Source organism: Taeniopygia guttata, chromosome 5 (assembly GCF_048771995.1).
Source record: "Taeniopygia guttata chromosome 5, bTaeGut7.mat, whole genome shotgun sequence".
Lineage (NCBI taxonomy): Eukaryota > Metazoa > Chordata > Aves > Passeriformes > Estrildidae > Taeniopygia > Taeniopygia guttata.
The window spans coordinates 11,093,879-11,116,698 of NC_133030.1; the positions used below are offsets into that span (position 1 = coordinate 11,093,879).

The 22,820-nt window shown below is 40.4% G+C and overlaps 1 protein-coding gene across 1 annotated transcript; it reads left to right on the plus strand.

Moving 5' to 3' along the window:
- The first annotated feature begins 7,382 nt into the window (after positions 1-7,382).
- CAT (catalase) lies at positions 7,383-21,692 on the plus strand. Its single transcript, XM_030275352.4, has 13 exons — positions 7,383-7,664; positions 11,864-12,035; positions 12,915-13,025; positions 14,365-14,495; positions 15,083-15,187; positions 15,523-15,648; positions 16,068-16,259; positions 16,984-17,136; positions 17,253-17,391; positions 18,424-18,554; positions 18,854-18,961; positions 19,495-19,581; positions 20,006-21,692. The coding sequence occupies exons 1-13, from the start codon at positions 7,599-7,601 to the stop codon at positions 20,069-20,071; spliced, it is 1,587 nt and encodes a 528-aa protein (XP_030131212.4). The 5' UTR covers positions 7,383-7,598; the 3' UTR covers positions 20,072-21,692.
- The last annotated feature ends 1,128 nt before the right edge of the window (positions 21,693-22,820 follow it).

Genomic DNA, 22,820 nt, shown 5'->3' on the forward strand with positions numbered 1-22,820 from the left:
GGTGCCTGGAGCCATCAGCACTCAATAACATGGTGAGTCAGAATGTATCAGAACTGGACAAAAGAATAAGATAAAATGAAGAATGGGGGGTGGATATTGTAGGATAAGTCATTATGAATCACAGCAAAACCTCCCTGTTCAAAAGTATCAAAAGAGAGGGAGACAGACCCAGGTATGCCTCCAGATCACAGGGGAATACGTCAAAATAATTCTCAAGTACAGTGGGATAGGAAATATTGGTTGCAGTCCCTAGGAGTGGTGAGCAGGAAACCGTCATTGTGCAAGAAGACAGTGAAAAGCCTCGAGAATCTGTCATATAGGCAGAAAATCAAGATATCTCAGCCTTCCATATCTTGACAACTATTTTCAGTTTCAGAAATATGTATGGATAAAAACACCAAACAGAAGAGGGATTAGTGAAAACAAGTAAAGAACCTCTCTACCATACTAATAGCAAAAGAAAAGTTAAAAAAAAACTTCTCAAAAATGATGATGACCAGAGGACTACTGAAAAAGACTTGTTTTCACCCTGGGGGAATCAAAAGTAGTTGGTGGTCAAAACTAGGCCAGATTTCCATGCTTAATATGATGTAGTGCTCTTTGTTGTAGCTGTAAAAAATTATCAAGTATTTTTAGACCAAAAGTATTGAAAAAAACTAAGTGAAAAACCTATATTCCTCTTAAAAGTGTTTGGAAGTCCACATTAGAGGTCAAGACCAAATTGTGGTGTTCAAGCACTGCCCTCAATCCAAGGAAAATAGGAAATGCAATCAAACCTGGGTAGGAATGCTGATGGTGGTTTGGAAGTTATGTATTTCATTGTTATCCCTACATCATAGGTTTCTTGGCAGTGTAAAGAGCTTATAAACCTCTTGTAAATATCTTGGAAACATCCAGCCAGGGTGCAGGTAGCAATTAGGAGCTGGAAAGAAACATCTCAATTAACCTGGTAGCTTAGCATCAACCTTCAAGGAAAAAAAGAAACCCATAACACACTACTGTTACAGTTTCCATGAAAGGTCAAAATAATTATTTCAGCAACTTCTGTAAAAAAATACTAACATTTTAGAAACACAGCTCTTCAAACACATAAAAAGCTGACAGTCACTAGGATGTGTAAAAATGGACTAAATGTCTAACTAAAGACACGGTAATTATGGAATTATTCTGCTTTTTTTTTTTTTTTTTTTTTTTTGTATATTTTGAACTTCCATATTTCCAATATACCTATTTGAGGCAATGAATTTTCTGTGAATAGAAAAATGAGGTCAAATGTACAGAAGAGAACTTGGGCTTAAAGAGCAGGAAAAAAGCCACTGTTTGTTTTCCATGCCCCTACCTGTGCTCAAAAGAGCCAAGGGCTTGTCCAGGACTTTAATTCAGAAGCAGGTCCCTGGCAGTTGTGTAAATGTTAAACAAAACAATGGCCATCTTTGCAACCCATAATGATCTAGAACTAATTGCTTTTAGGCAATGACTGGAGCAGCAACTCAAATGCTGATAGCTGGGGCAAAGGGCACCAGCAAACTGCTGGCCAGATGGCAGGCACAGAGCTGAAAGAGTTATTTTATATTTATCTATAATAACAATAATATCCCACTAACCCCAGGATTTTTTTGGTAGCCTTTCATGTTGTCAGAATGAAGATGTTTAAGCAGGTGGTTTACTTTTTGCCACTCTTCAATCCTTAGACGTCTCCTATTATGATGGAAAACAGACTGAGAATGGCAGCTACTTCAACTGAAAGGAAAAAAAGGCTAAAATATTACCATCAAAATAAAAACTGATTTTCAAAGGTGCCGAAATTCCTATCAATTCCAGCAATACTAATTAGTGTGCTGGTGCTCTAGGATTAATTATTCCCTGTGCTCTATTTGTTACCATCTCAAGGGACAAACCTAAATGGCTGTTATTGCTCTTAACAGGGCACCTCAAGAGACAGCTAGAAGATCCGTCTTCTAGAAGAAAACAGATTTTTCAAACTGCCTTTATTTTCCAATTCATTGAAATGATCTTTAAAAATCAGTTATGATTAGCATCTATTAATCTGCTACAGACACTGAAAATTAATCAATCTAAATATATTCAAGCGTGTGTGTGTATTTTCAAGACCAAAACAAGCAAAAGAGAAAACATTTTAAACTATATTTGGATTATAAACACCTAGAAAATGCCATTTTAATGGGATCTTGCAGGCTGTCTCTACACTGGAATTTGCAGCAATTCCATGGGAAGCTGACCCATCCAGTCAGCAGAGTGGATTACTACCCATGTGGAGTGCTTGCTGATGCCCTGGCACACAAATGCCACGTGTGCTTGCCACCACTGTCACCTGCTAAGAGCCTTTGATGTCCCTCTGCTTGCAGGGTGTCCCATCTTTCCCAATTCATGAAACAGAAAGGGATCAATCCAGCATTCCTCAGGACACCTAAACACCACTGGCTGCCTGACTTCAACCTCTCAGCTCTGCCTTGGTGAGTACATCAAATCTGGAGAATTTCCACCTCCTATTTCTTTCAAAGACAGTGACATTTCCTTTCTCAGTACCTCACAAATCCACTTGTTTGCCTTTCCTTGTTTTCCAGCATCCATATTTGCTGTGGTTGCCACGAATTCACCTGGTTTGTTGCCATTCCACTGGCTGCTGTTTGTTGTTGGTGGTTTTTCCCCATAAGCTCCCTATGATTATATTTTATTTTCCAGTCAGCACCATGATCCCATATTCCCAAGGAAATTCAGAAATCATTAGTGTAAAGAACAAATTTTAACATTGTTTAGTACCAAAATAACTGAAATTCGAGGTATGAGCTGTGATAAAATCCATCATCACTGGTGATAATGAATTATACCAATAATCTCTATGTATCAGCCTAGAACCCTACTGATGCATTTAGCTACACACACATCTCCAAAATTTTCAAATTCTGATTTTTCCTGTCAATGAAATAATAGCCTGATTTTCCAGTCCTGCTAGGCAGAAATGTTTTTAATTGCCGTTAATTTTCTGCAGCTTCAAGCTCCGTTCATTTAGGATTCCCTTCTTTCTGTGGAATTGGAACACATGAAATGACACCTATAGTATCAAGGTATCTCTTGGATCAAACATCTATATTTATACATGCAAACATCCAGCATGCTAATTAAGCACTTGACTAATTTAAAGAACATATGACTAAGTCATACTGAGGGTTGACCCATTTAAAAGCTTAAGAGCTTCTGATTGTAACAACAGAACAAAATATGGCTATGTTTAGCTTTAAATCTCTTCTTATGCAGAATGAAGCTTTAATGGGCAAAATCAGGTTTGAAAATGGAGGTTTTATGAACTGCCCCTGGGTGGATGCTTCAGACAATGCTGCTAATAACACAGAGAACAAATGGAGAAAAACATGCTTGTGGGTGCTCTAACTTGAAAGGAAATAAAATCTGTATTACCAAAAAGAAAACTGCGTGTCTATGATGCGAAATCGTTTTAATGATGCAGCTTTGAGGAGTAAAAACACAGAATTGAGGTATCCAGGATGCTAAAGATGTTTGAAAACCTCACAACCTGAAAAGTGCTGCATTTCTTACTCTACTTTTGTTTCTTCACTGATCTCAAGAAGCAGATTGCAGCTGTCTTTCCAGCACTAAATATGAAACACAAATTCTTCATAATGATGATTACAAGTTTATGAAAAGCAATACATTATTAGAAACAATTAATATAGATTAATTAAATTCTATTTTTGGTAAAAAAGGACTAGGCCTAGAACCACTGGCATTTACTAACCCCATACAAACCTCAAAGGCTGATGACAACTGCTCCAAAATCACTGAAGTCATTCTTCACCGAGAATGAGAGAAGCAAAGAAAACATGTTTGAAACATATAAATTATTAATATTCTAGCAAAATATTAGAGACTAATCATTTTTCCTAGTTATTTAAATCAAGACCTTGCCCTAATAATTACAGCAGAGGAGGGTGAAAAATGACAAACACAAAACAAAGTTTCCTGTCTTCCTTTCCCTGATTTTCTTCTAGGTGATTTTTTCACATTTTCTGTGCACCTCAGTATCTTACTCTGTCCAATGTGCTACTTCCATAAAAGCCAGACTTCCTGCCTGCTTACCTTGTTGCCCCCTCAATGATCCCTTAAAGCCCACATCTTCTGAAGATATATTTCAGTGTTTTCCATGTTTTCTACTAGATCTGATGACTGAAAAACACAGAATTAAAAAGGCTATGCACAATGCAAGTTTCTGAGTGACAAACTTATCATCAAAGCCGCAAAATGTGTTCAGACCTATCTTACAGATGCAGAGATCCCCACTTTATCATTACCAATCCCTTATTCCATCTCTTATGCTCACCACAGGCCGTGTCCAACACCTCAGCACGTGTCACCCAGAGGTTGGCTCATCTTTCACAGCATGAGCTTCGTGGCTGTGTAATTGCCAGCTGGAGATACAAAATTGCCCTGGGTGTGTGTTGGGGATCAGCGCAGGCAGAATGTTCTGTTTATCACAATAAAACTAACATTAATCTGTTGTTTCTACTCATAAATCTCCGCTTTTTTCTAAAATAGAATAGTAACCTACTTCTGTCTGTGGCTGCCATACCTACCCCTCAATCCTCTGCCATGTTATTATTCTTTGTTGCTCTTTCCATGCCTTTTCTGTGCTCTGATGTTTACACCAGGCATGACAGCAGAAGGATGAGTGGAAAAGGTTCCCAAGGTAGTGCAAATATGTAAATATTAGATATTGATAAAGGACAATTAAAATTTCAGGTCTTGAGAATAGATTCATTACATTATTTCATTAACTACTCCACATGCAGTAGCTGTTTTATTTTGTGCCTGAAAATACACTCAGTCACATCAATTATACTTTTATTATGTGAATCTGAACCAGAGTTTTTATGTTTTTCTGACTTATTCCTTGTGGCTCAGAGTAGAAAACATATCCAAGCCTCATCTCTAGGTCCATAATTTGGATCCTCTGGAAGATACAAGTTTGAACATCTTTAGCAGAAGGGTCAATAAGCTTCCCAATCCTGTGATAAGTGTTCTCATCAATAATCAGTTTAATTAAGAAGTAAGCACACTCTCTTGTGCTTCTCTTTTCTGATCTCCTATTTTAAAAGTCATCTTGTCCCCCATCTCTGTGCTGGAGTTAAATGCTCTGGCTCTGCAGCAGAGGCACTCAGAGTGGACAAATGTTGTGGTAGGGAGCTTGGGAATATTTACAACTCATTCAATCACAGAGCAAGTCGGGCCTAAGGCAGCCAGAGAGGGCTGAGAGAGGTAGGATGGAAGCTTGGGGTGCCTGTGGAACTTAATTAGCAAAGCAAGAGCCACTACTGACCTGCTACTCAACTAATTCGAGATCCTTCCCTTGGGTGTAAATCACTGAGCTATATGCAAACTTTCTTTACACCACAATCGTGTGTGACACTGACCTTGTAGTTTGTGTTTAAACTCACTTGAAATACAACACAAAACACAAATGCTAAGCACTCTGTCTTTTAATCTCCCCAAATCTTAATTAAGGGCAAAGGGTGGTTTGGATCATGCCTCAGAAAGTCATGTGGCAGCAGAGAACCAGTTTCCCCAGGTAAATAAAAAAGATTAATTTGGAATTGTTTTAAGTTTGTTTACTTCATGCAGATATATAACTGGAGGCAAATAAGGTGCTGCAGGAAACAAATATCAGGATAGGAGAAGGGGGGAAAGGAAAAAAACCGAAGACACCCACAGCCAGATACCTGTGGAATTCAAACCAGCATTCACTGCTTTTTTTCCTGAAAAGACATAAAATCGGAGCAAGAGGACAGACAAAAGTATTTGTGTCACACTGAGCTTTGCCTGTGACCTCTCTTATGAAATGCAGTCACTTGGTTTTAGTAAAGCTGAAGTGCAAACACCATTTGCAATAGGTGGCACTGGTGTTGCCACCCTCTCTCTCCTGGCTTTTGGTTTGGGGTTTGCGTATTTCCTTAGCCAATATTTAATCTTCTGTTTGTTTTTTATGCAGGCATACATGAGTGCATATATATATATATAGGAAAGGAAAGAAGTTTTTTTAAGTTACTCTTACTTTGAAACAGATTTGTGAGCAGCAAGTTTACCTAAATATGTTGGCTTGCTTAAAATTTAAAGTGTGAAATTGCAAAGGAAAAGCAAATATTGACTGTTCATGAAAATGTTCACATTTTCCCCAATTTGCTGGTTAAGCAAACTGAAATAGCAATTACTGATTTAAAGAAAATATTATGTGGGAAATTCTATTATTAAATCTAGGTGTGGTAGGTGTAGTCTGCTGATGGATATTTTATATAAAAATATGAGAAAAATAAGCAATCTTCCTTGCCCTTCTTGTGATATTGGTTATCATGTTGAAGCAGAAAAGAGTATGAGGCTTCAAGACATGAAAAAAATGTCCTAATAAAGGGTGAAGCAGAAAAAAAGAGTTTGCTGTTCTTACTTCTGAAGAAAAGGAATAGAAGTAATCATATGCCCTGTATACTACAGACTTAAATTTGTGAGCTTTAACCCTTTAATCCATAATAACACGTACCAGATAAAGCAATTGTCTACTTGAAATAAAGAGTTTGACTATTCTTTGTATCTATTAAGAGAAAGAATGTAGATATAATCTTGCAGATAAGGAGTTTAAGATGGATTATTTGTGTTGTTCAAAGGTTTTACCTCAGAAACAGGAAAAATAACAAGCTTTTTACCACTCTTATCACCCTTGGTACATGCACCAAGACAGGGATCTTCTGCAGTATTACCAAAGCTATTTGTGTCATATTTACTTTAATTTGTAAGTATAGCCACACAATTCAGAAGCGGGTGTTTTTTTAAGGTTAAATTCCAGTCACCGAAGAAATGCTCTTTACTATTGAGTGCATATGACCAAAGTTAGTGAACCACCTGTACCCCATTTCAGGCACCAACACAACAGTGAGCCCGTATATAGTTATACACTGATGTAATTTATATATTTATATAGTTATATACCGGTCGTTTTGACTTTGCAATTTACAAACACTTTTTTCACCGCTGAAACAAACCCTGCCTCAGAAACTCCGTAGGAACGTGCAGCTTTCACGGTGCCGAACCTGTAACGTCCTTTGCCACTGAACAACAGCGGTTTTAGAAAGCTCCGGCATTTTAACAGTGGAATTACAGCCGAAAAATGCCTTTGGCAGCGGCACATTGCTGAATTTCCTTCCAATTTCAAAGGAACCCGACAGCGCCGCTGGCCCCTGACCCACAGTGCGAGGAGCGGGCGTGGCCTCGCGCTCATGATTGACGTGCCTTTAGGCCAATCAGCTCTCGCGGTGGCGGCTATCCGCGGTCCTATTGGCCGAGGAGGTAGCGGGGGGCGGGCGCAGGCGGGAGCGGCGCTATAGTGGCGCTGCCTCCCGCTACCCGCGGCTGCTGCGGGCGGGACGCGGCGGCGGCGCAGGGTCCCCGCGGGGTGACAGCGCGACCGGGCCGCGGCCTGACCTCCGCGCCGCTGCTGCCTCCTCGCCGGGAGCGAACACAGCCCCGCCGTTCCGCTCCGCGCCGCCCTTCCTGCCTCGGGGGTCGCCGGAGACCGCAAAATGGCCGACGGGCGGGACGACGCCGCCAACCAGCTGAAGCAGTGGAAGAGCCAGCGGAGCTCGCAGGTACCTGCCGGGCACCGCCGCTCCGCGGTGCCGCCGTGCCCCGCATCCCGCGGGGAGCCGCGGCGCCGGAGGGCGCGGAGCCCCGCGGCGTTCCGCGGGATGCGGCGCTCCGAGCGCCCGGGCGTCCCCGGCGCAGCGGCGGAGGGCGAGGCGCCCTCGCCCCGTCCCGGCCTCGGCCCCGCGGCTTGGAGCTGTGCCCGGGAGCAGCGGGCACGGAGGGATGGGGGCTGCCAGCTGGCCCGCAGCGATACCGGCGGTCAGCGCTGCCTGGCCCCGGCCGCTCCTTCCCGGCAGCGCCGCGCCCGAGCCGCGGGCAGCGATGGGGGCGATTTTTATTCTGCCTTAAATCAGAAGTTTGTGTTTCGGTTTGCTGTCACGGCCGTAGAGACCGATGACTATGTGACTAGGGAATAATAGAAAGGATAAAATACGTTCAGTAGTGTTTGCAGGGCCAGGAGTTGGATCCTTGTGGCTCCCTTCCAACTCGGCATGACCAGACCGAAGTGAATATTTTGGAAGAAATTCCTCCCTGTGAGAGTGATGAGACCCTCGCACAGGTTTCCCAGAGAAGCCGTGACTGCCCTATCCCTGGAAGTGTCCAAGGCCAGGTTGGACGGGGCTTGGAGCAACCTGGGATAGCGGAAGGTGTCCCTGGCCGTGGCAGGGAGGTGGAATTCAATGACCTTGGAGATCCCTTCCAACCCAAACCATTCTATGATGCTATGAAATGGATTGGCACAAGTGGTTGACCAAAATCATAAAGGAATGTCATCAGCAGTATGACACTCAGTCATCTGAAGATGTAGCCTAGATCCCAGATATTTAGGTTAATGTGTAAATGTTGCAAGAGTTCTCTTCCCTTCTTCATCAACTCCCTGTGACGTATTGTTTCCATGTATCATTTCTGACAGAAATGTGTGTTTGCCACTAAGTACACTTTGTGCTGGTTTTAAGTGGCAATATTGCAAGATGCAAGTGGATGTCGCAGTTCCCACTGGAGCTGTTAAGTCATCTTAATTTTATTTTTTCTCTCGGTTCTCAAAAGTACAATGTGAAAACTACCTGATGACTTGTGACTCCATTATATCCTAGCATGTGTCATAATAGTTGCTTTTTTGTCCATGAGTAATTATTTTTGTAGGGATGTCTTTGCTTTTCTGTAGCAAAGAAGCATTTGAAAAGAGGCCAAGGTTAATTTGGAGATTGGGAGGCAACCCAAAAGTCTGCGTTGCATAAGGAGTCATGAGACTTCAAGATAGAAAGTAGGGAGGACTTATTAAAATTTTAAAGTGAGTTGTACGAGGTGCAAAGTATCAGTAATGCCTGGAAGTGTGTACTTTGATGTGTGCTGTTTACCACAGCAGCTAAAATTCTCCTGGTTTTCCTTCCCTTCTTTTTGTCATGGTCGGTGAGTGCTGTAATGAAACACTGATTTGAAAGCTCTTACCTATCCAGGTTTGGGCTGTGTGCAGCTCCCGAGCAGATGAAAACACAGGCATCAAACAAACTCGGGTCCAAAAGTAGTGTGAGAGTTCTTCTTTAAACTATGGTATAGGGTTTTTTTCCCCTCTCTGGAACTTACTTTGTGTGTCTCACATAACGTTATCCTGAAACTAAAGTGAATATCTCCTTCCACTAACTAAATGAATATTCTTTACTTCTAATGTGAACACTATAAAGTCTGCCTACACAAAGGAGACTGTACAGCCACAAAGCTGTTAATTTTTTTTAATAGCCATAATGATAACAAGTTGTGGTTTTAGCAACTACTTCTGGTGGTGTTAAATATTGGCATTATAGAATAGGCTTGTCTGTAATAAATAAGCAGTGAAAAATATACTGAGAGCAATTTCTACTCTTGCATATTTCCCATGAGAAACTATAGATTACCTTTTGATTTAGGCAGATGTTTGTTTATTTGACTTGGAATACGAATTTGGCTTTATTTAATTTTCCTGTAAGTTTCATGTTTATGTTTGTAACCGGTTATTGTCTTTTAAAATGTTCATGCAGATTTCAGTGTAGATAAGGATTCCAGGCATCCCGAAGGAATTGGATTTATGCTTAAAGCTTTATGCTAATGAAGTGGTGAAGGAGGAATAAAGAACATGGATATTTTGGGAATTCAAGCCAGCTGGAGTAGCGTGTGTTGCACATTAGTAGGGACACAGTGGAAATGCCCTTATCCTGTCAAATGTCTTTTATGTGGTTATTCATGGACCTGAGTGAAACAAAGGTGTCTGGAACTCCCTGTGTTCTCTGCTTCATCCCGAGCTCTGGGTGTGGATGTGAATAATTGTTCATTCCTTGCCTATGTAGGTTGCCTTTTAGGGGGGAAAGTTCTCTAATCAGATGGGAATTTTGTCTCTTTGCAGAAATTGACCCCCTTAAAGCAGAACTTGGGGTAAGAATTGGAACCTCATACAGTCACTTGTTAGGATAATGAATGCGTTTCTCATGAAGAATTGCTTCTTCCTTCTCTCCACCATCCCTTTCATTTATAGAACTTTAAAGGAGGAGAACTCATCAGGAAGGGCTGAGGGAGTTTGTGCTGGCATGGTTCAGGTGTGTGGATGCTTCAGATAGGATGGTGTGGATAGAGAGCCCATATGGAATCATGTCAGTTTAGTGCAAGATGTGATGGATTTATTGTTAGCTGGTGTCGGAATCTGAGGTATTGGTGATTCCGAGATTGTAGAAAGTCTCTGTCTTTCTGCCCCGTTGCCAAAGAAGAAGCCATAATTCGTCTGTGCTGTTTTCAAGGTCGTTTATTCTTGCTTATCTCTAACATGTTCTGCTGCCCTGCCGCAGCTCTGTCTTGCAGGGCAGCGTGTGGGGCTCTGCCCCTCAGTGGGATGTTACAAACATTAAATACCACAAACTACCTGTGCTGTATTTACAATAATGTGCCAATATCTATCATCTGTGTTGAACAGTGTGTCCCCAGCCTAAACCAATAGAAAAATGCCAACACCACAGTGAAACATGGAGGGCATGAAGAAGAAGAAAAAGGACAAGACACACCCAATTTCCTCCATCTTGTCCCCTTTGGACCCCTAATCTAGAATCCTAAGATTTTACTTTTGCACCCGTGCCACACTTAATTATTGCTTATATCAAACACTCAGAGCTTGTAATTCATCCTGTAAGATTGAAAACTCTTTTCCATGGACAGAGATCACAGACAGTGTCCCTCGGGGCTCTGTACAGGGCGGGTTCCTGACCCCCTGCCAGGGTCCCAGACCCTCCAGGGCAGCCAGAGGGAAGCCCTGGGTTCCCATAGGCTGGTTGGAATCTGTGACTCTATATGAGCTTGCCCTGTTGCAAATTTTGTCTTTATTTCCTTTATTTTTTCCTTTGTCCTTAATTGTTTTCGTGTTCTTCTCAGTCCTTTACAAGGCTCTTAACAATAAACGTAGTCCAGGAAAAACTGAAAACTGTGACCATCAGGTCTCTGGAGCTGATGTGCCTTTCTCACTACATTTTCCACAGCACCCAGTAAAATAGGAATATTGCTTTAGAGGAGTATAGAGCCCCACATGTGATGCAGATAAAGCCTTTTCTACGAGAATCTTTTTGTGAGAAAGTAGGAGTGCACTCAGTTATAGTGCAGGTGTTTGTTGAAGTTACAGGACATTTCCTGACAGTGGAGCTTCCTAGGGCTTGTGTTAAATTTAGTCCTTCCAGGGTGCAGGAATCTAAAATGATGATTCCTCAGGTGTTCCTACTTCTGTTATTTTCCATAACTCTTCTAGACCAGCAGTAATTAAGGAAACCACATTTTAGTCTGGCTGTAGCACTTTCCTTGTATCTCTATCCGTGTACTGACATTACCTTCCTCTTTCTCTCCTTTCTCCCTTATTTTCCAGCAGCTGCTTCATTTTTAGGTTTTTTTTTCCCATCCTATATTTTTCTTGAAGCGAGGTCATTAGTCTTGAGAAGAAACATTTCTGAACCATGGAAAACATTCCTCGATTTTACATGACTTCAACTCCCCTTCTTAAATTGTCCTAAACCTTAGCTCTGTGATTTAGGTAAACATCTGTATATTCTGTAACTTCCCCCAGAATCTGAAGTGATTTTGTCACTTCTTGATCTGTTCTGTGACCTGTAATGGTTGAACAGTCATGCACATTGTGTGGCTCAAATCCAGAGGGTTTTTTATTCTGGTGTTGAAAGTGACTTTCTCTTGCTTCCAGAAACCAGATGCCGTGACCACAGGTGCTGGGAACCCCATTGGGGATAAGCTGAATATCCTGACAGTGGGGTCACGTGGACCTCTTCTTGTCCAAGATGTTGTTTTCACTGATGAGATGGCTCATTTTGACAGAGAGAGGATTCCTGAGAGAGTTGTGCATGCAAAAGGGGCAGGTATGTTTAAAGACACATATTTTCTCTGTGTAGAATTAAAGAGCTTTTCAGTTAAGGTGTAGGTCGTGGCACATCAATTACATTGTTATTTATAATTTAGTGTTACTAACTAAATGAATCGATATAAACAGTGGTAAGGCCTGGTTTAAAAGAACTCGGTGCCAAAACATGAAGCATTGAAAAGCTGTTTACAAAAATGAGAGAAAATGTGGTTATAGCCCTTCAATTTTTTCTGTATCTGCTGTAGTCTCTGCTTCTTCTGTCTGTTCCTCCCCATCTCTATTTAATGTTGTTTGCATGTTACTTAATAGAGAATTTGGCTTTGTTTTCTAATGTATGTCTGCCAAAGCAAGCTGATCATCTAATATTTAAATTAAGAAACCCTAAACCTTTAAAAAAATTATCATTGATCTCAGTAAGGTAGAATTAGTACCTTGACTTTTGAATGTATTAGCCTAGAAGGAGCAAATGTGGGGCTGTATTTAAAATGTGACTGTACATGGGAAAAGTTCCTCTGTGGGGGTGGAAAGGGTTGTGTTGCTTCACCCAGCTTACTGGTGCACCAAAAAATTCTGCAACTCATAGGAGGATTAAAGACATACCTGCCTTGCTTCCAGATAAATACATAGATCTTGGCAGAGGAGCATCTTCTGTGCTGCTGTTGGGAGCTGCTAGCAGTCAGTTAAGGAGGAGAGAATGAGCAAATAGTTTGTGTTACATCAGTTTCATTTTGTGAAAGTAAATGGAGTGTTTAGCACATTGTTTAAACTGGTGTACTTCCATATTTTCCTTGGACCTCAAGTTGTATGTTAACAACAGACAAGCTGGGAGTGGGAGGAAGGTATCTAAATCTGATATTTTCAACTTGCTGTTCCTCAGGAGCCTTTGGCTATTTTGAAGTCACTCATGATATCACCCAGTATTGTAAGGCAAAAGTGTTTGAGCACATTGGGAAAAGGACTCCGCTTGCCATCCGCTTCTCCACTGTTGGTAAGGCTCTAAATTCACTTTGTGTCTTCTGCATGTGTGCCCTGAGAGCAGGGGTTGCATTGTGGGACACTTAAGGGTGTCTGCAATGCTTGCTTCATCTTCTCTGAAATTCACTTACATGGAAGACCTTAAGCAGCTTTTGCCCCTTTCTGTCAGAGCTCTCTGGAGACACTTTTCTGTCTGAAATGTGAGAGGGAGTGCAGCCTGAGCTGGCTTTTCTGACAGAAAGCTTTTTTTGTTTCTGGTTGGCTCACAATCAACATTTGCAAGTTAAATACCTATGATCTCTTATGCTGCAGGAATGTTTTGGGAATGAATGACATGAACTAAATACCGGGCAAAGAAAAACAAACAATCTTCCATAAATAAACTCTGATTTCTAAGAGGATGGAGTTCACAAACTAGCAAAATCTTAAATGCTATTAGTTGAAGCTAATTGTGATCAATAGCTTGTCTGATAGGAAAAATTATAATTCATTATGTGGATGTATTTAAAAAAAAAAAGAAATCATAATGAGGATTCAGTTCTGGAAGTACTGGAGAGAAAAAAGTAGTCCAGCAAGGCTCAGGGAGCTGCTGGCTTGGGCCTTATTGGCTGTTTCTAGTCTTAAATCTCTTAGGATTTAAGGTGTCCTGAGTGTTGTACAGGACACAGAGTTGAGTTTGAAATGTGGACTGTTGCTGGAGCAGGTTGTTGCATCCTTCCCTTCCCTTTGCCTACCCTGTTTGGACACGTTTCCTCCCTGCTGTTCTGGAATACACAAGGTTTTTAACGAGAGAATGAGTGTCCTACTGATTTCATCACAATTCAACATTAGCTGTTCTGAGCACTTCTGGAACACCTCTGCTCAGGTGTTGTGCTGAGCACTTGTGCTCTGGTCTGAATTCTCATGGAAAATCCGATCCTGGGTGAAGCAGGAGGAATTAAAAGGATTACAGCTCTTCCATAGTGTTTTATTAGGTACGCTGGTTAGATTGCTACCTTCCAGATGAGAGCTTTCCCACTGGGATTTGGTGCACAGAAGCAAATATGGGTTTAGATGATTCAGCCTAAAATCTGATGATGTCTCTCTTAATGCAAATTCCAGTCTCAGTTAGTTCAAGTGGATATACTTTTTTTTTTTCCTTTTTTTTAATTGTGGCCTGACAATTAAAAGTTTGGTTTGGTTTACACTTTGAAAACTCACAGTGTGTGAAGTGTTGTTGAAAATATTCCTACAATTCCTTGGTATAGAAAAGACTGCAATAAACCCTTTTAGGATTTTATGGCCTATTTTCAGGTCATATTTATATGCATTTCCTATCCTAACACTTCTGTGTGTTCATGTATTTCTTCAAGCTGGAGAATCTGGCTCAGCTGACACAGTTCGTGACCCCCGAGGCTTTGCCATGAAATTCTACACGGAGGATGGGAATTGGGATCTTGTGGGAAACAACACTCCCATCTTCTTTATTCGGGATGCAATGTTGGTGAGTAAGCGCAAAAGGTGAGGGTACTTTGTGAGAAAGCCCAAAAGTTCATTCACATCTTGTTTTGGCTTTCCTCATAAGCAAAAACTTGGTTGTTTGTCACATTGTCTGAACATTTTTTGCTTGGAAAGATGTTCTTAACGAAAGTAAATAAAGAACTAAAGCTTGATAACTTACGTGGTTTCATACTTTTCACTTCAAAAGCTTCTTGCCAATTCTTTTTTTTAAATCTGGGGTTTTTGGTCTTTCGGCATAAGTTTGACAGCAGCTAGCAGAGGGGCTTTTCTTAAGTGCAGGATTTCTGCACAGATATTTCATAGTACATTTGTGAGTCACATAAACAGAGATATACAAATCTGAACAGTTTTATCTCTCACCTTATCAACCACAAAATGAAAGCATTCTTTATGTCTGTTTATTCTAATTGTGAATGTTTGGCATTACCCTGATTTTACTGACTGGTCTGTGAATTAATTTATTTGGCAGGAAGGGTACGGCAGCAGAAGATTTTTTTTTCTCAGTGATCTTACAGATTTGTCTTTAATTATTTTTTTCTCTTTCTCCTCCTCCACTTCTGGACAAATTAGTTTCCTTCCTTCATCCATAGCCAAAAGAGGAACCCTCAGACTCATCTGAAGGATCCAGACATGGTGTGGGACTTCTGGAGTCTTCGCCCTGAGTCTTTGCATCAAGTAAGCTTCTCCCGTGACTTTTTGCATGATTAAGATAAACGTGTTGTGACAACAGGTTTTTAATTCTCTCTTTTCCATGTTCATCTAGAAGTCTACATAGTCTTATTAATATTTTATTTAAATATGATTTTAAATTATCCATACTTACCTATGCTTACAGGGGGAGTCAGTTTTATTTAATTAACACCTGAAGTAGAAATTCCTCAAGGAATTAATGAAAACATTCACATAGCCCCTAGTGATGCAGATTAACACAATAAACAAACTTAATCTGGAGTGAAGACTTTCTCCTTGATATGCTGAGCCCATTAATAATGTTTGATCCTTCTCTTCAGGTGTCTTTCCTGTTCAGTGACCGTGGCATTCCCGATGGCTTTCGCCACATGAATGGATATGGATCACACACCTTCAAACTGGTTAATGCTGATGGAAGAGCAGTTTACTGCAAATTCCATGCCAAGGTATTGATTTCTTTTTTTTCTTAATTGGAACTATACATCATATTGGATAAAAACCATAAAGATCTGTGACTTTTCAAGTTTAATTCAGGCTCAAAGGTGTGTGTGTGTGGAGTCCTTGTTTAATATCAGTTTCATACCTTTAACCAATAGGAGAAGCATCTTTCTTGCTAACACAGTAATCATTTACTATAAGAAACTCTTCTATGAGCATCTGTCTCTTGTTAATGGAGTACTGTCAGTGAACTGATTTTTATCTGGAAGGCAGCTGTTGAATGTACTATAAATCAAAACTCAAGTTACCGGAAGTTTTAATTTGGACAGTCTCATTCTTGGATTATAAATCTTATTAAAATCAATTTTAATGGATGAACTCTGTAGTACTTTCAGCATGCTTTAACTGGTGCTTTTGTTGCTCTTAGACTGACCAGGGCATCAAAAACCTTTCTGTGGAAGAAGCAGGAAGATTGGCTTCTACTGATCCTGATTATGCCATACGGGACCTTTACAATGCAATTGCCAAGGGGAACTATCCTTCATGGTCCTTCTACATTCAGGTTATGACCTTTGAAGAAGCAGAGAAGTTCCCATTTAATCCTTTTGATGTGACTAAGGTATGTCTGATAATTCTGAGAATATTCAGTTTCATGTAGTTCTCAAGTGTATTCTTTATTGTAGAGCCATGATGAGCCAGTGATTCTGGAGATGAAAGTGTAGTTGTGTTATATCTGATTTTACTCTTCCTCAGGGAAATAGGATAGGGCTTGATTGCAGGCCTGTAGATCCCATGGCACTTCAGAACTGTGATCTCAGATCAGTCACACCCTGAACCTTGCGGGTCTCATTTTGTCCCACTTCCAATAGGTGCTCCTTGGAATGCCTTGTTGAAAGATGCCGACATAAACTTGCATTGCATAAACTCTTTTTACCTCTAACACTGTTCTCCCCAAGTGGCTAAAGACCATTGAACTTAAAAGTGCAGCTCAGATGGAAAAGAAAAGGCCAGTTAAGCATTTTGAAGGAGCTGAAAACATTTGTGCCACCAGTTCCACCCGTGCCCTGCTTCCCTAGGCAGCTTTTCAAGGGCCTGCGGGTATTTTGTTCAAGTATTCACGTGCTGAGATTATGCTGGGATGATGAAATAAGTTGCATTAATTATCTGTGTTAATTGCAAAAGGCTTCTTAAAATAAGATATTCCTCAATGTTTGTTAAGAAAAAAGAAACTCGGTAATGTATTTTCTTAACCTAGACTGAAATCGGGTGAATTCTGCCTGGCAGTTAAGCTGCATAATACTGTAATAATGTTGATTTTACTGGATTTGTGTTGTGTCTTACAGGTTTGGCCTCATGCTGACTACCCTCTCATCCCTGTGGGAAAGCTGGTCTTGAACAGGAACCCTGTCAACTACTTTGCAGAGGTGGAACAGATGGCTTATGACCCTAGCAACATGCCTCCTGGAATTGAGCCCAGCCCTGACAAAATGCTGCAGGTAAACAGGAGGTGTGACCTGAGGAGCATTGATTAGTTTGCTGCTTATGAAAGCTTTGAGATGACATGCCCCAGTGTTTTACAAGTGATGGTTAATGTTTGTGCTCAATGTTTTAGGGACGCCTCTTCTCATATCCTGACACCCACAGACACCGCCTGGGCCCCAACTATCTCCAGATCCCTGTCAACTGTCCCTTCAGAGCCAGGGTGGCCAACTACCAGAGGGATGGGCCAATGACTGTTTCTGACAACCAAGGTAGCCAGGAAAGCAGCTTTCAGTATAATGACACTTAGGCATGGGCTGCAGTGTTCTCTTCAGTTCACAGGGGGCTTAAGATCCATGTTTATTATCTTTACATATTTGTGCAGAATGCTTGTATGTCTTCTCTGTCAATACAGTAAGGGAAAGTTGTGATATTTGGATATGGGATGAGGACTTTGTTCAAAAGTATAGAAACCAACAGAAGTTTAGAATGTGTTTAAAACTTAATAAAAAGGTCTTTAAGAGAAAAGCAGGTTGTAAGAGAACACCCACAGTCAGGTTTTAGAGACTGACTTGGCTCAGTCCATTTCATTAAATTGCTTTGCTTTCAGATTTATGAGATTGTGAAAGACAAAAGTGAAAATGGCAAGAGTAGAGCTGTCCCTTCCCCTTTATTGATCAGCTTCTGTTCTGTCAAGGTTTGCCCAATAGTGGCTGTTTTCCACCTGAGAGTAAACAAGGATGTACTTAAGTTGTGGCTCATGCCAAAATATGTGTTCCTCTGGGCTATGAATTCAGACACTCGCTGAGCGAGGAGAGGGAAATATTTGAAAAACAGAAACTTGAGGATAGCTGCTCTTGTCCCAGAACAGATAGTGAGTGTATTTTTATGCAGTTCTCTTAGTTCATTATGTGTTTAAAATACACCCCCTACACAGGGAAGCATTGTAGTACTTCAGATATGTAAATGACTGAAAAGGCAGTATTTTTATGCTGCCTTAAACTTCAACCATGACTGTCTATTACAATTGAGAAATATTGTTGTGAGAGAGACCAGGTTTTCTTATTTTTGAATCAAATCAATATTCCCTGAAAAAAGCTGTCGAAATTCTCTTTGTAGCACGGTGCTGTTAAGTACTAGCTTCAAGGTGTTGACAGAAAAATGCTGTCAGCTGTTTTCAATAAAACGAGTCCTGTCTGAATAATTGATTTTGATTCCTCCAAGCAAATAACATCCTTTGTCTTCTGACTTACTTGAAAGTGCTGCCATCTGATTGATTTGGTTTGGGGATTTTTTTTTCCCAGGTGGTGCCCCAAATTATTACCCAAACAGCTTCTCTGGTCCTGAGGATCAGCCCCAGCTCAAGGAGAGCCACATGTTTGCTTCAGGGGATGTGCAGCGCTTCAATAGTGCCAATGAGGACAACGTGACCCAGGTGGGGGTGTGGAAAGGCTTTGAGCTGCTTGGCACACGTGAGAGGTGTGTAGGGTGTGTGTTACTGTGAGTTCTCACAGAATCTAAAATTGAGATTTTGGGCATTGTTAGGTAGAGGCTCTGACTTGTTTTCTTGCCATTAGAGAAGGAGTTGTTGGCACGTTTGCCAAAGAAAAACCCTGACGGATTGTCTGCCTTTTAAATGTTTTGAGTATTTTAAATGTTGCTTGACTAGGAAGTGAAAGCTATTCTTATTCACTTTTGGGACTATCAAAATAAACATTTATTTCTAATGGCCAGGTGCGAGAATTCTACCTCAAAGTGCTGAACGAGGAAGAGCGGCAGAGGCTGTGTAAAAACATTGCAGATCATCTGAAGGATGCCCAACTTTTCATTCAGAAAAGAGCTGTAAGTGCCCTCTTTGGGGTTTATTCCAGGTTTCCTACCTGTCTAGTAACATTTTCATAAAGGCTTCTGGAAAGGAAGATCAGGAATTCTCTGAAAAGGCTGGGCTTTCTTACTCAGGAATTCTCATACTTAAATATGTGCCTGTTGACACGCTATAACATCAATATATGACATGTTAAAGTAACTTTTTCCTGGGGGGAAGAATGGGACAGGTGTTTAGCTTGGTGTTTTAAAAATCAGATGACTGCCAGAGTAAGGTTTTGCTCTAAACAAGGAGAAGGCAGTAAGGGCCAGCGGGGAATTGGATCCTTATCTTTCCCAGGGCAACTTTGTTTAAATTGGGAGTGAGCTCTGTGTAGCATAATAGAAATTGTGTTTGAAGATGTTCATATCTTGTTTATAACTGATCAGAATTAAACTTTTCTTCCTGATGTTACCTACTGCTTGTAGCCCAGAAAATGTGGTGAAGAGCTCTCTTGAAATGGAGGAAAAAAGAATTCTTGTTGCCTTTTCTGAATTGTCTTCCTGTGCAGGTGAAAAACTTCACTGATGTTCATCCTAGTTATGGAGCCTCCATCCAGGCTTTGCTGGACAAACACCATGTGGAGGGTAGAAAAAAGGTATGGTGATGATTTTTGTAGCTGCATTTTGCCTGGCTGTGAATTATTTTGGCTTCCCTTGTAAATCCAATGAAGTGAGAAATTAGTCTTGATCCCCGTTTGAACTAAAAGCCAGAAGTCAGTGCTTGTAGAATTGCAAAATAAGAAAACATCTCTCTAATAACAATTAAATGTTGATTAACTGGCGATGTACGAAGACTTTCGTTCAGTTGGGGTTTGTAGGGTTTCTGGAAGGTAGCTATGTGATAATAAATGTGTTCAGGTTAGTTACCCACCCTTTGAGGTGGTAATGAAAATTGCCACAAGCCTTTCTTGGGCTCAGTGCTTGCTCCAAAGAGCAACAACTTAGTTGATTCATTTTTTTCCTGAAGTTCTCTACTTTAAATGGAACTTGCTTTGAGATTTTCTGTTGCTTTATTTTCAGGATGTAATTAGAACATACACACAGGTCACAGCTCGTACATCTGTCAAGGAAAGATCCAACCTGTAAATCTGCAGAGATCTGCTCTGAATTTTGCATCCTTCCAGCTGCGCAAGAACCTGTCCAACACTTCAATGAATGTAGCAGATTTGGGCCCAAACACAGGAGCGTTTTACAGGTGTGATTTACTGAGCTCTCAAGTGCTGTCTATACTGGAAACCAGGTAACACAAGCTCAAATCCTAGTGCCTTTCAACATTAGTGCTTTTCTGCATGATAACAACTTAGAGAATTTTTAAACAACTCATGGCTAAGAAATTGTCTTCATTTCTGAGAGCAAACAGAAATGTAATCAAAATACTACTTTATTTTTTTTGTTGTACAACTTTCTGTCACACAGTAAAATTTCTATAAGGGCACTGTGAGAAACTGCTCATGGAGAAACTGCTTGAAAAGTTGATGATGTTCAGTATTTCTAATAAAATCATTATCTGTCTATATTTGTAAACCATCCTCTTGAATTTAATTTTTGGCCTTCCAGAAGTAAAATGATACCCAGTATCATTTACCTTGAGTAAAATGTTGGTATGTCTCATTCCTTATGATAGAAACAAAGCTAGCTATAAAGCTTAATCTAAATACAGTTCAATTTTATTCCCAATATATATTGTAAGATAATCTTTGCTTACTAGTGCTGTGTTGGGATATAACTGACATAAGGGAGATAGCAAAGGAAAAGATTTTCTTATTCCATGCACTCTTCAACTAATCTGATTACACCTTACATGTTTCAGGGGTAGGAGAGTAAATTGTTCTTTCTAATCTGTAAGAATTTCAGTAGAAAAACATTAACATGCCAAATGTTTGAGAAATAAACCTAATGATGTTGAAATTCAAGCTCAAGAACTTTCAAAACGATTCCCAGTGGTTGCTGAAATTCTTATTTTATTGTAGTAATCTGCTGTTGCTATTTCTTGATCAAGCCAGGGCTAATTTTCAGGGTGATCCTTTAAAGCATGTTTGTATGAGCATAGATATCTAGAAAATATGTCTAAAATCTGATTTGAGGCATGCTGGCATGTTACCCAGCATATGCAGTTTAGTTAAATTGTGCAAAAAAACTTGGGACCCCAGCTATGTGATAATTATTGTCCAAGCTAAATGCAAAGCATTTCCGAGCCCAGCTACTGCTCTTAACTCAGGCAAACGTAAAAAATTAAAATCATAGCAGTTTGGGGGTGATTTGTCAATAATCACTGCATTTCTGGGTCTGCCTTGGGTTGTACTTTGACTAGGATTACTTCCTGATTTAAGTGTGAATTCCCAGGAATGGTGGCAGGTAAAGAAGAGTAGATACTAAATGCTATTCTATTAATTTTTGGAGAATGTTATTTGCTCTGCAATCCAACTATCTACCAACCTATTGTGAAAAATCAGCTGGGGTAGAGGTGCAGTAAAATAATATGAACTGAAAACCTGCTGTATTCTAGGATTCCATTGGCTTTTTACCTGATCAGGCATGTGGGATTACATGATTGGGTGAGAATATTTTGTGCTGGAACAGAGAATCCGAATGAGTTTTGGAAAAGAGTAAACAAGGGTCCTGATCTTTTAATTTTGGTTGTGTCTGCTAAGTGATTTATACTGTTGTCTTATTTCTGAAATAAATGGAATGAAAAATCTCTTGGCAACATGTTTTCTGTGCAGATGTCTTCAAATACCTTGTGTTAATCTAGGAAGTTCATACATCCCTTCATCTGTTTTTCTGGAAGTGGTGCAGAAGCTGTAAGTTGGATTTATTTTTGCAGCTGCCTTTGTTTTAAAAACTCATGTTTCAACCCTACAGTTGTGTTTAAATGACTTGGGTGACCTGTGTTCTATGCTAAACTGGCCGTGACAAGTGTACAGAAAACTTAGCTTTTCCCAAAGCTCTGGAGAGCATTAGGCAACACTGGAAGAGCAATGTTTTTTCTTCAAATACATAAGACAAATCCATTTACAGGTCCTTATTGTGAGACTAAATAGGCTGTTGACATGACAGAACAGCAGTTTTGTTTTGTTTTTGTATTCTGTTCAGTTAAAATCAAACATTCCTTTGCCAGGTTGTTGCAATATGATTTCAGTGATCTGTAAAGGAGAATTGCTCAACACTTTCTTATTACTGTTTTATTTTAGATGCACATATCCAGCAGTGAATTTGGGAATGAATTTGAAACTGATGTTTGGGAAATTACAGCTTCTCTAGCAATACCTCTTCTTTTAATGGGCAGGTTATTTTCCATTCCCCAAAATATTTGAACATGAATATCCAAAAACCATGAGCAAATTTCAGAATCACATTTGTTGTAGTGAGCTGTGCCAGGAGCTGAGAAGTTCATGGGATTGATAAATGTTATGTGGGGAGAAAAAGGGTGAGGTAGGTTTGGATCAGACTTTCCAGTGCTTCAAAGATGTTGGAAAAAGCCCTGATTGCCTTTCCTTAGTGCAGCTCATTGATGGGAATTGCCTGCTAAGCGGTGTTTGAGTATCCATAATTTCAACTTCCAGTAAACCAATCACTTTGTTTTGCCAAATATTCCATACTGTTGCTCATCTTGCAGAAAAAGGCAGTTTGTTCTCTGTTTTGGAGATCTGATCCATGAATTCTTGCAGGCAGGTGAGTCACCATTTTCTCACAAAATGTTTTATGAGGGTGATGAAGCCCTGGCTCACGGTTCCAAGAGAGGTGGTGGGTGCCACATCCCTGTAATTGTTCAAGGCCAGGTTGGACAGCGCTCTGAGCAGCCTGGGATGGTGGAAGATGTCCCTGTTCCCTGCAG

Bases quoted from the DNA above. Each gene is read 5' to 3' on its own strand.
- CAT (XM_030275352.4), top strand. From the start codon at position 7,599: ATGGCCGACGGGCGGGACGACGCCGCCAACCAGCTGAAGCAGTGGAAG. The intron at 13,026-14,364 runs GTAAGGCTCTAA...TATTTCTTCAAG, and splicing joins CATCCGCTTCTCCACTGTTG to CTGGAGAATCTGGCTCAGCT. The intron at 19,582-20,005 runs GTATGGTGATGA...CTTTATTTTCAG, and splicing joins ATGTGGAGGGTAGAAAAAAG to GATGTAATTAGAACATACAC.